This window comes from Crocuta crocuta, unplaced genomic scaffold, assembly GCF_008692635.1.
Source record: "Crocuta crocuta isolate KB4526 unplaced genomic scaffold, BGI_CrCroc_1.0 scaffold228, whole genome shotgun sequence".
NCBI lineage: Eukaryota > Metazoa > Chordata > Mammalia > Carnivora > Hyaenidae > Crocuta > Crocuta crocuta.
The window spans coordinates 104778-119006 of record NW_027532820.1 but is presented as its reverse complement, the minus strand read 5'-3'; the positions used below and the strand labels follow the sequence as shown (position 1 = coordinate 119006).

At 40.6% G+C, this 14229-nt stretch overlaps 1 protein-coding gene across 1 annotated transcript; it reads right to left on the bottom strand.

Moving 5' to 3' along the window:
• Positions 1-7983: 7983 nt before the first annotated feature.
• On the bottom strand, positions 7984-13301 carry LOC144245702 (serine protease 1). Its single transcript, XM_077781038.1, has 5 exons — positions 13262-13301; positions 10363-10522; positions 9334-9587; positions 8678-8814; positions 7984-8133 (listed from the first exon to the last, which is right to left on the bottom strand). Exons 1-5 carry the CDS (start codon positions 13299-13301, stop codon positions 7984-7986), a joined length of 741 nt encoding a protein of 246 aa, XP_077637164.1.
• Between the last annotated feature and the right edge of the window lie 928 nt (positions 13302-14229).

Here is a 14229-nt window from a genome sequence, read left to right as displayed (position 1 = left end):
TCTTCTGTGACCCCAAACATCTCAGGAGTTATGAGGTAGCTGCTGACATTTTTCCTTCCTCTCTGTGACATAGCCTTCTTGCTCCCTCCTCCCTTTGTGACTATGCCCCCTCTCTCTCTGCCCTCACTTGCCCTCCCCCTTCTTCTAAAGAGTCCCTCTGCCCTTCTTAGAGACTCATCAAACATTGGGATATGAAATAAATTTAATAAATCTTCCTCCACCCCCATTTTCATGAGGCAGCTGTGGTCCTCATGGAAGTTATTGGCCGAGTCAGGACTCGGGCCTGAGTCTCTAGATTTTCTCTGCCATGTTGAACTTTATCTGAGCCCGGTGCTCTCAGAAAACAGTGGCTGTTAAAAATCCTCTGGTAGTTTTGTGTTCACGGAAATGGCTTACCACAAAGAATCGCCCTTCCACACAGAACTTACTAGACACTCTGTCCACTCTTTGTCATGGCTCCTCTAGAGCTTGGGATGACGCCCTTGTTTATCTGTGGCAAGGCCAGATGCCTCTTCCCTTTTGCTTTATCTGTTGAGGTAGCCAGACAGACCCTCCAACTCCCCATTCTTCATCTCAGGAATGATTAGCTGAGCTTAGAACTCTTTTTCCCTTGAAACTGGCTAAACATAGAGAAAACACTTTCTGTTTAGCTGACTGAGAAGTGCCGACTGGAAAATAACTGTTTTTCAACTGCAAATCTCCACACCTATAACTTGTGTATTATTCCCTCTAAGGAGCCTTCAGGTAAAATCTTCCTGCTGAGACTCTCTGATCTTTAAGTCTGGGGTGCTCTTACTGAGTAGTCTGAATACAACCAATCGCCTTACATGTTCAATTTTTGTCTTTGACACTTATTACTCTTTTCAATGCACTTCATTCCTCTTTATAGGTTAGCCTTACATGATCACTTCCTGATTGCACCCTCCCCCCCAGAGATATGAAATAAATGATGGGTTCAATCAGAGATATTGGTCTACAGTTTTCTCTTTTTGTAATGTCCTTTTTTGGCTTTGGTATCAGGCTCACGTTGGCCTCGTAGAATGAGTTTGGAAGTGTTCCCTCCTCTTCAACTTTTTGGAAGCATATGAGAAGGATTGGCATTCATCTCCTCTTCAAGTGTTCGGTAGCATTTGCCAGTGAGGTCTGGCTGGGGGCCTTTCTGTGCTGGGATTACAGATTCGATCTCTACTCCTCACTGACCTGTTCGGATTATCTATTTATAAAGTGCTCAGAACACTGAGTTCTAATAGAAGATAGTAAATGCTATACAAATGCTTGTTAACTGAAATAAATGGAACCTTAGTATCTCCATATTTTCCAGGCTTCTGGGGATGCCTTTTTGTATTTTCTTAACGTCTAAATATTGTTGTGAAGTCCTACAGAGCGATGAAGACCATGAGCTCTGGGGCTCGGTTTCTAGATTTCTTTCCTGGCTGCAGAACTTCCTTGCTGCTGTATCCTGAGAAAAGCATTTGACCCCCTTAAGCCTCATGGAGGAAGGGATATCAGTACCTATCTCATAGGATACTTGTGAAGATTGAATATTACCAAAAAGTGTGCAAAGATGGTGTGATGCATTGAAAAACAATAAATACTAGCTGGTTATGAAGATGATGATTATACTTTTCGCCTCTGCAACAATGAGAAATGAATCCTGAATACTAAGAAGGAGCAAACCTTCAGTATGTCTCTGGTTCACAGAATTGTGTGTTTTGGCTCAGCACAGTCCCAGACTGTGCTGCTTGTGAAAGTCAGAGATTCGGGGTTATTAAGTACCCAGGGGTTAAAGTGTGCCCAATCTGATCCAGCTCACTCTACGGAAATAAATTACTACCCCCTCCAGTTGTAACCAGGTTTCACGTGTGACACTTGGTGACAAATGTGGGGCCCTAGCAGATGTGGGAGGAAGAGGAAGAGGATGGCGCTGGTCAGTGGTCCCAGCCCGCCCTACGCAGCACTCATTCTCAGCAGGCTTTCTCCTTGGAGATGAGCATGTGTGAAGAGACTTTTGTAAGGTGGCACGGACTACTACTAAGTTTTGTGAACTAAACAGCCTGGAAATTTCACTAAAAACAAGCAATATTTTTGTTTTGTAAAATCTATTCCATGTTTACTGAGAAAAATATAGACAATTAACAACAGCAATATAAAACAACAATAAAAACTCACTGATTATAACTCCACTTAGAGCTGTCCGCTATTAGCATGGCCAGCATGGCAATACTTTTTGCTCTGCCAATGCTCTATAATTTTTCCTCAGCAAAAAAGTTAACAATTCTTTGACTTTTTTCTTAGAGCATTTTTAGGGTCACAGCAAAACTGAGAGGAAGATACAGAGATTTCCCATCTGCTGCCTGACCTCCCTGATCGCACACATACATATAGCCTCCCCCCATTATCTACATCCCCGCCAGGGCGGTGCATCTGTTACAATGGATGAACCCACATGGACACATTATTACCACCCAAAATCCATAATTCATCTTAGGGCTCACTCTTGGTGTCATACATTCCAAGGGTTTGGACAATTGTATAGTGACATGTATCATCATAGTATCACACAGGGTATTTTCACTGCCCTAAAAGTCCCTGGGCTCTGCCTATTCATCCCTTCCCCCAACCCCTGGAAACTACCGGTCTTTTTATTGACTCCCATGTTTTCGCCTTTTCCAAAATGTCATATAGTTGGAGTCATCCAACATCTAGCCTTTTCATTTTGACTTCGGTCACTTAGTAATGTGCATTTAAGTTGCCTCCATGTCTTCTTGTTGTTTGATAGCTCACTTTTATTTTTAGTTCTGAATAATATTCCATTGGCTGGATGTCCCACAGCTTATTTATCAATACATCTATGGAAGAACATCTCTGTTGATTCCAAGTTTTGACAATTATAAATAAAATTGCTGTAAATATCCATACACAGATTTTTGTGTGGAGGTAAGTCTTCATCTCAATTGTCAGATCATATGTTTCAGCAGATTCCATAGCTGAGATGGGTTATAAACAATGATTAGCCTGAAATACTCAGAATAAATTAATATCTCTAAGACTAAATAAAGGCTTTTGTATTTGTATCCATTCAATGAGACAGAACTTCTTAATTGACTTTTATTTTTTTTTAATATTTTATTTATTTCTGAGAGAGAGAGACGGCATGAGCAGGGAGAGTCAGAGAGAGAGGGAGACACAGAATCTGAAACAGGCTCCAGGCTCTGAGCTAGCTGTCAGCACAGAGCCCAACGCAGGGCTCGAACCCACGAACCATGAGATCATGACCTGAGCCGAAGTNGAGATGGGTTATAAACAATGATTAGCCTGAAATACTCAGAATAAATTAATATCTCTAAGACTAAATAAAGGCTTTTGTATTTGTATCCATTCAATGAGACAGAACTTCTTAATTGACTTTTATTTTTTTTTAATATTTTATTTATTTCTGAGAGAGAGAGACGGCATGAGCAGGGAGAGTCAGAGAGAGAGGGAGACACAGAATCTGAAACAGGCTCCAGGCTCTGAGCTAGCTGTCAGCACAGAGCCCAACGCAGGGCTCGAACCCACGAACCATGAGATCATGACCTGAGCCGAAGTTGGGTGCCCAACCGACTGAGCCACCCAGGCGCCCCTTAATTGAGACTACATAATACAAAGATAGTAAGTAAATATCTTTATTTTTTAAAAGCATTTGAAAATTTGATATCAATACCAAAATAACTTGCCATAAAATATAAACGATGACAATAGGTCTCGCTTAAATAATGAATTTAAATAAGATTTGTAGGATAAAAGAGGCTTCCGTTTGTCTTACTAGACAAATAATATTTTCTCAGATAAATTCATCTTGAGCATATGTTGAAATTCTTAGCTTGTTAATGGGGAAACTAACAAGTCGATTATGGTGTGTACCAATATGAAGTAAGCTTCTACCCAGCCTATATGAAAAAAATATTTACATAAGTAGCTAAGCTTCTAAGTGGAGATATTGCTTTATTTTACATAATTCCTAAAGGTCACAACCATGAGGCTGACGGTTGAGAGCCACCTTAGGATTTTCAGGAGCAAGTGATAAATAAAGAAAATTCATCTGTTACTATGAATAGATGTAGCAAGAAAAAAAATACTTCTGTCTCTACACAGTTGTTCCTAATCTCAGACTGTTACCTCTTTATATTTCCTTATTTTTCTGCAAAGATACTATGTCTTCCTGGATCTTACTGAATTATGACTTACGTATTTATTTGTAGTAAATGTATTTTGGTGAGAGATGTCTTTTCTGACTCTACAAAGTGGCTTTTTATTTTAAATTACAGGATGCTTTCATGAATCGCTTTATGTGTTTCTCAGATTATACAGTTGACCCTTGAACAGCATGGATTTGAACTACACAGATCCGCTTCTATGTGGACTTCTTACAGTAGAGTGCTATAAAAATATTTTCTCTTCCGTCTGATTTTCTTAATAACATTTTCCCTCTGGTTTTCTTTATTGTAAGAATACCACATTGTAGTACACATACAGAAGGTGTGTTAATTGACTGCTTATGTTATCGGTAAAGCTTCTGGCCAACAGTAGGCTATTAGTAGTTAAGTTTTGGGGGAACCATAAGTTATACAAGTTTTTGACTCTGTAGGGTGTTGGTGCCCCAACCCTCACATTGTTCAAAGGTCAACTGTACTTTAGAAGCAGGTGTGTCCTTTCCAGCCATCCACCCCTTTATCCAGTTTGCTTTTCCTGTAGCATTTGCATTGATTGGCATTATAGTCTACCGTCTCTGTTGATTTGTTTTCTATTTACCCAGTTATTTGTTTTCTATTTATGCATTAAGTACATATATACCATGAAGGTAGGGTTTTGACTGTTTTTCTGCTGTATCTTTAGTGCATAAAACAGGATGGGCACATTGTAGGTCATCATTAAGTATTTGTTGACTAAGTGGTTGGATACATGAATGGAATAGTCTCCACTGAGGACATACCAGGTTTATTTGATCAATCTTCTATTAATGGATCTTTGAGCTGCTTCTGGACTTTCAGAATTACATAGACCATGTATCAATACGTACCCTGGATTACTCTAGTAGAGATTGTTGCTGCCTTTTTAGGCACTCCTCCTTCTCTTCATAACCATCCTTATAACCATTCAGTTAACCAAACATATACCAAGTAGGCCATGTTTATTTCAGAATGAAAAGTCCACCCCTTGCTCTGAGGTTACGCCATGCAACTTAATTGTAAATTAATCAGCATAATCCCATTAGATTATTGGCTCAGGTTTGTGCAAGTGACCAAATTCAGTGAGAGACACACTATATGGTGTCTGCAAGGGACATCTGGGAAAGAAACTTTCTAGTTCTGATGGTAGTAACTTTGTTTATCTCTCTCTCTAGGTATAGATGAGGGAGAGTTGGGCTCTGAGGGCCATTTCGATCACAAGGCTTTATTCTGAGGGTAAAACTGACAGTAATGCACAGGACAGAGACAGGAATAATAGGGTCCTTGACAGTTTTGAATTGCTGAATCAAAACATCCTTGAAGTCTTCCCAATGTCTAAACTTCCATTAGTCATTTTTAAAGGCCATATGAGTTGGCTGTTCTGTTCTTTGCAATGGCATGACTCCTAAATTATACACTCCCATTTATACTTTGTTTTTGTGTTTATATGGGGATTTTAATAGAATAGAGTTTTAGAAATGAAGTTGCTGGGTCAAAGAGCATACAGATTTTATATTTTAGTATAAATCTACAAATTACAGAGTTAGATTTTTTAAAAAAAAAAGACAATTGATAGAAAATGACAAGATAGGCTGACAAGGGACTATTGAATGGTATCAAGAAATAGTATTTGTTTGTTTGTTTTTTCATACTTTTCTTTGCACCTTACCTTATCTCTCGTCTTTTATATGTCTCCCTTAGCCTGTCAAGTCTCTGAATCTGCCCTCTACTTGCGGTGATGTGGGTAGATGTATATCGGTGGTGGTGATGGGGTGTAATAGAAAACGTTTTAGGAGAAACAGGAGAATCAGCTCATTTGTTTCTGGAGAGAAGCCTGAGATATTTAGTTAAGGTAGATCTAAAGTTTCCTATTTTACCATAGGGGAGTTATATATGAAATTAATTAATTTAGGCTATATGCAAACATAAAAGCAATTCAATGAGAACTATGGAAATAAGACAGGACAACTTAGTTATGACCAAATACTTAAGAGTCTTGAATCCAAGGCTAAGGAATTTGGGCTCCATCCCAGTGGAACTGACAAGGCAATATTAAGGGCTCAGGACTATTTCTTATGAATGTGCTGTCCATAATTACAAAGGAATAGAAATTTGGTAACGGGGCACGTATCTTCCCATACTTTCCCCTTCCAAAATACCTGGTATGGATTGCATGTTTGTGTCCCTCCCCCATGCCCACAACTTTATGAGCTCAAACCACAATGGGATGGTGCTAGGAGGTGGGTCCTTTGCAAGGTTTAGTTATGGTCATAAGGGTAGAGGCCCCATGATGGAATTAGCATCCTTATAAGAAGAAACTAGAGCCCTTTCTCTGCCAGGTGAGGACACAGTGAGAAGGCCCCCATCTACAAGCCAGGAAGTGGGCCCCCACTATTTTCCACTGCACCTTGATCTCGGACTTCCCAGCCTCCAGAACAATGAGAAATTAATGTTTGTGGTTTAACCCACCCAGTCTATGGCATTTTGAGTATAGCAGCCTAACCGACAAAGACAACATCTCTTCTTCACCTTATTACTGAGTCTGTGAACATTTCCCCCTTTCAAACCTCCTCCCTCTGCTCCAAGGTGTCCATACCTAGATCCCATTACATTCTTCTCCTGGATCCATACCAGATATACACAGCAATCACACGTTGGGACTTGTGCTCCAAACCAACTCTGTAGCCACAACTTCTGTGACCTCAGTGTAATAGATCTATTTTCTGCAAACTTCACCTATGTTTCCACTTTCTTTCTTTTTATAGTTCAAAAGAGTACATTATTTGGGCTGGGATGTGGGGCTCTGGTGGTGGAAGATGGGCGAATGGCACAGATGGCCTGCAGACATCAGGCCTGATGGCATGCTATGGCAATAAAATCCCAGTGGGAAAGCAAGAAAGATCTTAGACAACTGGGATATACAGGTGGGTAAAACCTTGGAAAATGCAGGAAATCTGTGATTTGTATAAAAAAAATCTACACCTGGTGGTTTCCATTATCTAGCCTCACAGAGTTTCAGATGGATTGGAGCAAAAAAAGAAAAAAAGAGAGAGAGAGAGACCATGGTGTCACAGCAGTGACAATGCATCAGGAATAGGGCTGCTGGAGCTTCCCTGACTGTGAACTAGCTGGATGACTTTGGGCAGTTGATTTTCACTTTCTGTACCCTGGTGTCATCATCATCTGTTCTAAATTGTGACGACAACAGGGGCGCCTGGGTGGCTTAGTCGGTTAAGCATCTGACTTTCGCTTAGGTCATGATCTCGCGGTTCGTGGGTTCGAGCCCCGCGTCGGGCTCTGTGCTGACTGCCAGCTCAGAGCCTGGAGCCTGTTTCAGTCTGTGACTCCCTCTCTCTCTGACCCTCCCCTGCTCACGCTGTCTCTCTCTCTCTCCTAGAAATAAATAAAACATTAAAAAAAAATTTTTTTAAATAAAATAAATTGTGACAACAACAGTGACCTCAAAGCTGACCCATGCCTATATCTTCAGTGGGCCATGCAGAGCCTAGCAGGTAAGTGATCAGTGAATTCATCTGGATCAGGCTGAATGAATAACTATGTAACCTTTCCAATTCTATCCTCAAGTAATTGTTCAATTCTGTGTCCACTCTCTTAATCAGCGCCAGTTTGAAGAGAAAGTTCATAAATATTAAGTAAGTACTGTTCTTGGACACATGTACCATGGGACAAAATGTTTTATTTAGATACTGTTTTCAGGCATAGGTGGAAGGTGATGTTGACTAATAGAGGAGAGGGTGTGGGGAGGTCCCCGTGCTTAGTTGGCAGCGATGGTCTGCCGAACCCAGTTCACATAGTTGCAGACCTTGGTGTAGACACCGGGTTTGCCTCTTTGAGCGCAGCCAATACCCCAGGAGACAATGCCCTGGAGCTCGTTGTTGCAGACCACAGGGCCACCAGAGTCACCCTGAACAAGAAGGAAGAGACAGTAAGAACTCTCAGTTATGCCAAGATGGGAGAAAGGCTCAAAGTTGGCTCTCCATTACCTGGGGTCCGTTTTCCCAGGCTGCTGATTCTCCAGGAAGCACCTTCCCTTTTCCTGGGAATCCAACTCTCAATCTCTATACTACGTTCTTATCCTTTCTCCCCTCTCCTCCTAGCTCCTGCTCTTCTCTTAGTTGCAGGCATTCAGGACCAAGAAGAGGCAAGGACTGGTGAGCGCAATGCTGCCCAGCTAGCCGTGCTTTTTTTCCAGAAAGTTCCCTGCTGCAGCATCCCTCCTCAGCAGGGTGCCTGGATGTCCTGTTTGCATACCATCTTCTGTGTATCTTTTTACCCTTCACTCTAACCATTAATAGCTCAAAAAGTAAACATCACTTATCCCAAATCTCTCCCTTGTCCCTTATAATCCATCCCAGAGACAGCTTCTCAATCTTCTGTGTTTCAGGAAAGGGAAAGTATGGTAGAAATGCATGAGGTTTGGCCAGAGGAAAGAGTACAGGGAAACTAACCTGGCAGGAGTCCTTTCCACCTTCGAGGAAGCCCAGACAGATCATGTTGCTGGTGATCTGGCCTGGGTAGGCTTTACGGCAAGCACTGTCAGATAGTATGGGAGCTTTCAGACACTGCAGGACATCGGGATAGTTTTCTGTGGGGTGCAAGAGTGAAAATGGGAGACAATTATCCACAGGATTCCTGGAGATTTCTTTCCCCGTCTCTCCCTCCTTCCCTACTCTCTCTGGTTGTCAGTAACTTCTATTTTGGAAGAACGATTTTATCTGGAAATTCTTCCAAACAGTGTTAACCAACAAGTTGCTCTCTCGGCGCTGGCACCAGTGACCCTAGATCTCAAATCTGGAGGCCAGCTCTTAGGCAACCCTATAAACTTCAGGTGGTGCCAGATCCCTCAGCCTCGGTTCTGTTTACCTCCTCAGTTTCTACTTCTTTGCAAATCACTAATCACACTGCAATTGAATACTGCTATCTTCCATCACAGTTCATTTTCTGTTGTGTTTTCCAGCAAAGGAATCTTCCTAAGACTCCATACATCCACAGACTCTCTTCTGGGAACCGTGCCTTGAGTGACAAATTGGACTAACTGACCCCCAACATGTCTTTCACTTCTAGGATTTCCAGACTTGGTGTTTTTGTTCCAGGTGACACTCACCCCCAACGCTCTGGACATTGCCCCAGCCAGAGATGAGGCACTGGGTACCAGCAGCTGCACAAGATCTTGGCAGAGAGATAGTAGACACTCGAGAGTTCAGGGTGGCCGGTGACCTCAGCTTAATCAGCATGATGTCATTATCAATAGTGTTTGCATTGTATCTGGGGTGGCGGATGACCTTGGCTGAACTGATGAATTGCTCACTGCCCTCAGTGACTGCAATGTTGTGTTCTCCCAGACGCACCTGGATTCGGCTGGATTAAGTGGTTGGATTAAGTGGCTGGATTTTTTCTTCTCCCCAGTTCACCCCATTCATAAGCATAACATGAACACCATCCCCTTCAAGCATTCCCACACAGAGGTAATTGTGCACTTAAGGCAGCCCTACCAGATATGGTCCAGGTTAGAGTAACTCTTAGGTGGGTGTCACTACCAGTATAGACTCACAGCCCGCCATCTTGTTAGAATAGCTAGATGCATTTAATTCCTATGACTAAATGACACCAATAAAATGGTGGCAGGGTAAGTGGAAATTGGCAAATATTATTCAGCACCTGCTATTCCTCCGCTGGTTGAGATTACCAACTACTGTAGAGAGACATGGCAGGAATCCGAGACATGACATAATTAAGGGGACAGAATGAGTTGTGCTTATTTTTAACACTGTACTGGAAACTTCACGTGGGTTTTCACCTCCATATGCCATTTTTTCCTGGTGGAGCTATAATGATTAGGACTATTTATCAATTAATGCTCTTAAGCTAGTTCTAAGTATACTTCATCACTCACTAGTCCCCCTCCTCTGTCTTTGGTACCATCATTTGGAAGGCCATCAGGGAACTCTAAGGTTAGCTGTCCATGTAAAATTCCCTCGAAGCAACATACAGTGCCTGGGGAGAATGATGAGGCTTCTAGAATCTGAATGCTCACCCCTCAAGCATAACTCTCCAGGTTACCCTGATCGTGCTTTGGCAGGGCGGGGGGATGAGCTGAACTGCGAGAGCAGATATGTGAGTATCAGTTACTTACGACTTGTAGCAGTGAGCCGCAGACACCACCCACTGGGAATTGAGGAGGGAGCCACCACAGAAGTGGTAGCCCGAGTTCAAGGACACCTGGTAGGGGACGGAGTTCCTTGGACAGGTGTAGCCCCCAACGATCTTGTCATCGTCATCAATGGGGAAAGCAACTGACGAGGAAAAGTTGGAAATTATCTGTTAAACAGATCTGTCTTGGAATTTCTACTTACCACTAAGTTTTTATAGGTGAACTAGAAAAGAGAAGATAATGTTTTCTTGTCACACATAATCAGGAAATGATGATAACATAATTTTTACATAACTTTTTTTCCCAAAATCATATTATTCTATACCTTTGACACATATCCTAGTTATACCATTATAAGTATCTAATTTTTAAGTTATGCTTTAAATTTGATAAAAATACTGTTTTTCAATATATGTACCACACACACACACACACACACACACACACACACACACCTTGAGACTTTTTATATTTAAAGAGACTCTTTATATATTAAACGGCCTGAACATTATCACCTAAGGATATAAAGAATACCTTTTAGGGGTGCCTGGGTGGCTTAGTCGGTTAAGGGTCTGACTCTTGGTTTTGGCTCAGGTCATGATCTCATGGTTTGCAAGTCTGAGCCCCACATCAGGCTCTGTAATGACACTGCAGAGCCTGTTTGGGATTCTCTCTCTCCCTCTCTCTCTTTGCCTGCCCCTCCTCTGCTTACTCACTCACTCTCTCTTTTTCTCAAAATAAATAAATAAACATTAAAAATACTTTTTATGCAAAACTTTGTTCAGCAGACATGCAAATAAGGTGTTCAGTGAAGCCTTGAAGTAATCATGCTTATATTTATTTATGGTGGTTGGAATAGGATAGATATTCACATGAAGTAACGGAAAGGAAGCTTTTAGAAGCCACCTAAGAATGTTCTAGCCTGAAAAAAAATGGGAGTTTGTACTTTTGTTTCCCCAATTTCTCTTTTTGGCTCTTGCCTAAAATTTTCATGAAATAATTTCATAAAACATTATATTTGGTTTCCCTCTCCAAACTTTCCCCTTATCCCAATTATCTTTCCAATGTTTTTCAATTTTTCAGCATTGTGAAGTTTGGCCCNTTATGCTTTAAATTTGATAAAAATACTGTTTTTCAATATATGTACCACACACACACACACACACACACACACACACACACACCTTGAGACTCTATATATATAAAGAGACTCTTTATATATTAAACGGCCTGAACATTACCACCTAAGGATATAAAGAATACTTTTTAGGGGTGCCTGGGTGGCTTAGTCGGTTAAGGGTCTGACTCTTGGTTTTGGCTCAGGTCATGATCTCATGGTTTACAAGTTTGAGCCCCACATCAGGCTCTGTGCTGACACTGCAGAACTGCTTGGGATTCTCTCTCTCCCTCTCTCTCTTTGCCTGCCCCTCCTCTGCTTACTCACTCACTCTCTCTTTTTCTCAAAATAAATAAATAAACATTAAAAATACTTTTTATGCAAAACTTTGTTCAGCAGACATGCAAATAAGGTGTTCAGTGAAGCCTTGAAGTAATCATGCTTATATTTATTTATGGTGGTTGGAATAGGATAGATATTCACATGAAGTAACGGAAAGGAAGCTTTTAGAAGCCACCTAAGAATGTTCTAGCCTGAAAAAAAATGGGAGTTTGTACTTTTGTTTCCCCAATTTCTCTTTTTGGCTCTTGCCTAAAATTTTCATGAAATAATTTCATAAAACATTATATTTGGTTTCCCTCTCCAAACTTTCCCCTTATCCCAATTATCTTTCCAATGTTTTTCAATTTTTCAGCATTGTGAAGTTTGGCCCACTGATTTATTAAGATTTCTATGGCTCCCGAAGTCTATGATTATATTATATCCGCTTTATTGTGCAAGTATTTTAAAGTAATTTTGTGAATGGCATTTAGAAACTAGTGTATTGAACTTATCCAATTTGGGAAAGTTTAGTAGTAAGTTTTTGATAAAATTTAGTAGTATAAAGAATAGAAACAGACATTTCTCTATGTCTCTTGATGATTAAATGATATGTTATTTTACACCAGAGGGATTTCATTAGGAAAGACATTGTAAATCCCAGCCCATAGCTTTTATTCATAAGACATAAAGTATCTTTGCCTGTTAAGATCCTTTCTGTATAGAGGAGTCTCTGGTTCTGACCCTAACAGCCTCTCCAATGGGCCCAAGACTAGTCATTGGTCCCAATTATTAATTCCAAATGCAACATTTCCTTAATGTTAACTATCCTTTCCTTTTCTCTCTTCCTTCATAGATTTTTGCCTTGAAGTTCAGGGTAATTTCTGCCTCTTTATACTTTCTACACTAATTACTCCTGCTCACTATAATCTTTCCCCAACAAGTGAGATTTAATTATGTAGAAACATTTGTACTAGAGTGGTTTTCCCTTGTCCATGGTTTCAGTTACCCTCGGCGAACCACAGTCAGGAAGCAGATGATCTTCTTTCTGAATTATCGTCAGCAGGTCATTACTAGCCTAACTCTATCTTACAATGCCTATATCATTCACCTCACCCTATTTATCATGTAGGCATTTTATCATATCACATCATCACAAGAAGTGTGGGTATAGTACAATAAGATATTTAGAGAGAGAGAGAGAGAGAAAAGAGCAAGTCACATAACTTCTATTACAGTATCTTAGGATTATTATATAAGTGTTCTATTTTATTATTAGTTATTGTTAATCCCTTAGTGTACCTAATTTATAAATTAAGCTTTGTCATAGGTACACATATATGTTGGGAAAAGCATAATATATACAGCGTTCAATACTATCTGCAGCTTCAGGTATCCACTGGGAGTAGATGTACCGACTGCATTCGTTTATTAATAAAGACTCACCAGCAGCCCCCAGGAGAGCAAGGAAGATGAAGGTCTTCATGGTCGCTCAGTGGATTTGGACTGGGAAGTGTGATGAATGTTTTTCATCCACAGCTATTTATACCTCCAGGTTTATCACCGACACCCATGGCCATGGGTGCCAGAAAAGTGATTTGACTGGAAACTCACAAATCCAAATTTAGAATCCAATTCTATGCCAAACTGAAGATAATTTGGCGTCAGATTTAAACATCAGCTTTTGTCTACTTTTCCAGAAAGTTATGGGAATGGAAGTAATAAGCCCACCTGGTGCAATTTGTTCCCCAAAATAGAAAAGTACATTGAAGTAAGGTCACAGAACAGGGCTACAGGTGTCCTATTTCCCAGATGGAAATATTATGTACTTGGTTGTCTCAACTGTGAACTTTCATTCTGAGGACTCTCTTGAACACTACCCCCTTGATGTTTAATTAACTTTGGCTCTTCCACAATTATATAATTTTTCTTGTGGCATCCATGGTTTTGTAGAGCCATGTTAACTTTTCATTATTAACAGGGAAATTTGATTCCTTGAAAAAAGAAAAAATTGTTCTGAGTTGAAACTATGATCGTTCTCAAGAGAAGAATGAAAGAATAAGCTGCTAGAAGTTACTATATATTTTATATATATAAAATCTTTGCATATATTAATCTAGAAATTCTCATTACAACCTTAGAAGATATCTATTACTACCCCCACTGTACATATGGGGAAACTGAGGCACATGAAATTTACAGGGGACTTGACCAACATCACATAGCAAGTACACGGTAGGGTCAGGATTCCAATCCAGGAAATCTGGCTTCGGAGTCTGTGCATTGAACCACTGTACAACGCCTCTCCATTCAGTTCACCACAATCTGGACACCAAGATAATACAGACATGTTGGTGACTGATAATACAATTGAAATTTATGGAGTGCTTACTGTGTGTCGGGCACTGTGGGTG

Coding starts and splice junctions, on each gene's coding strand:
- LOC144245702 (XM_077781038.1), bottom strand. CDS start 13,301: ATGAAGACCTTCATCTTCCTTGCTCTCCTGGGGGCTGCTG. Junction 9,588..10,362: donor GCGGCTCACTGCTACAAGTC/GTAAGTAACTGA, acceptor CACTTAATCCAG/CCGAATCCAGGTGCGTCTGG. Junction 8,134..8,677: donor GTGGAAAGGACTCCTGCCAG/GTTAGTTTCCCT, acceptor CTTCTTGTTCAG/GGTGACTCTGGTGGCCCTGT.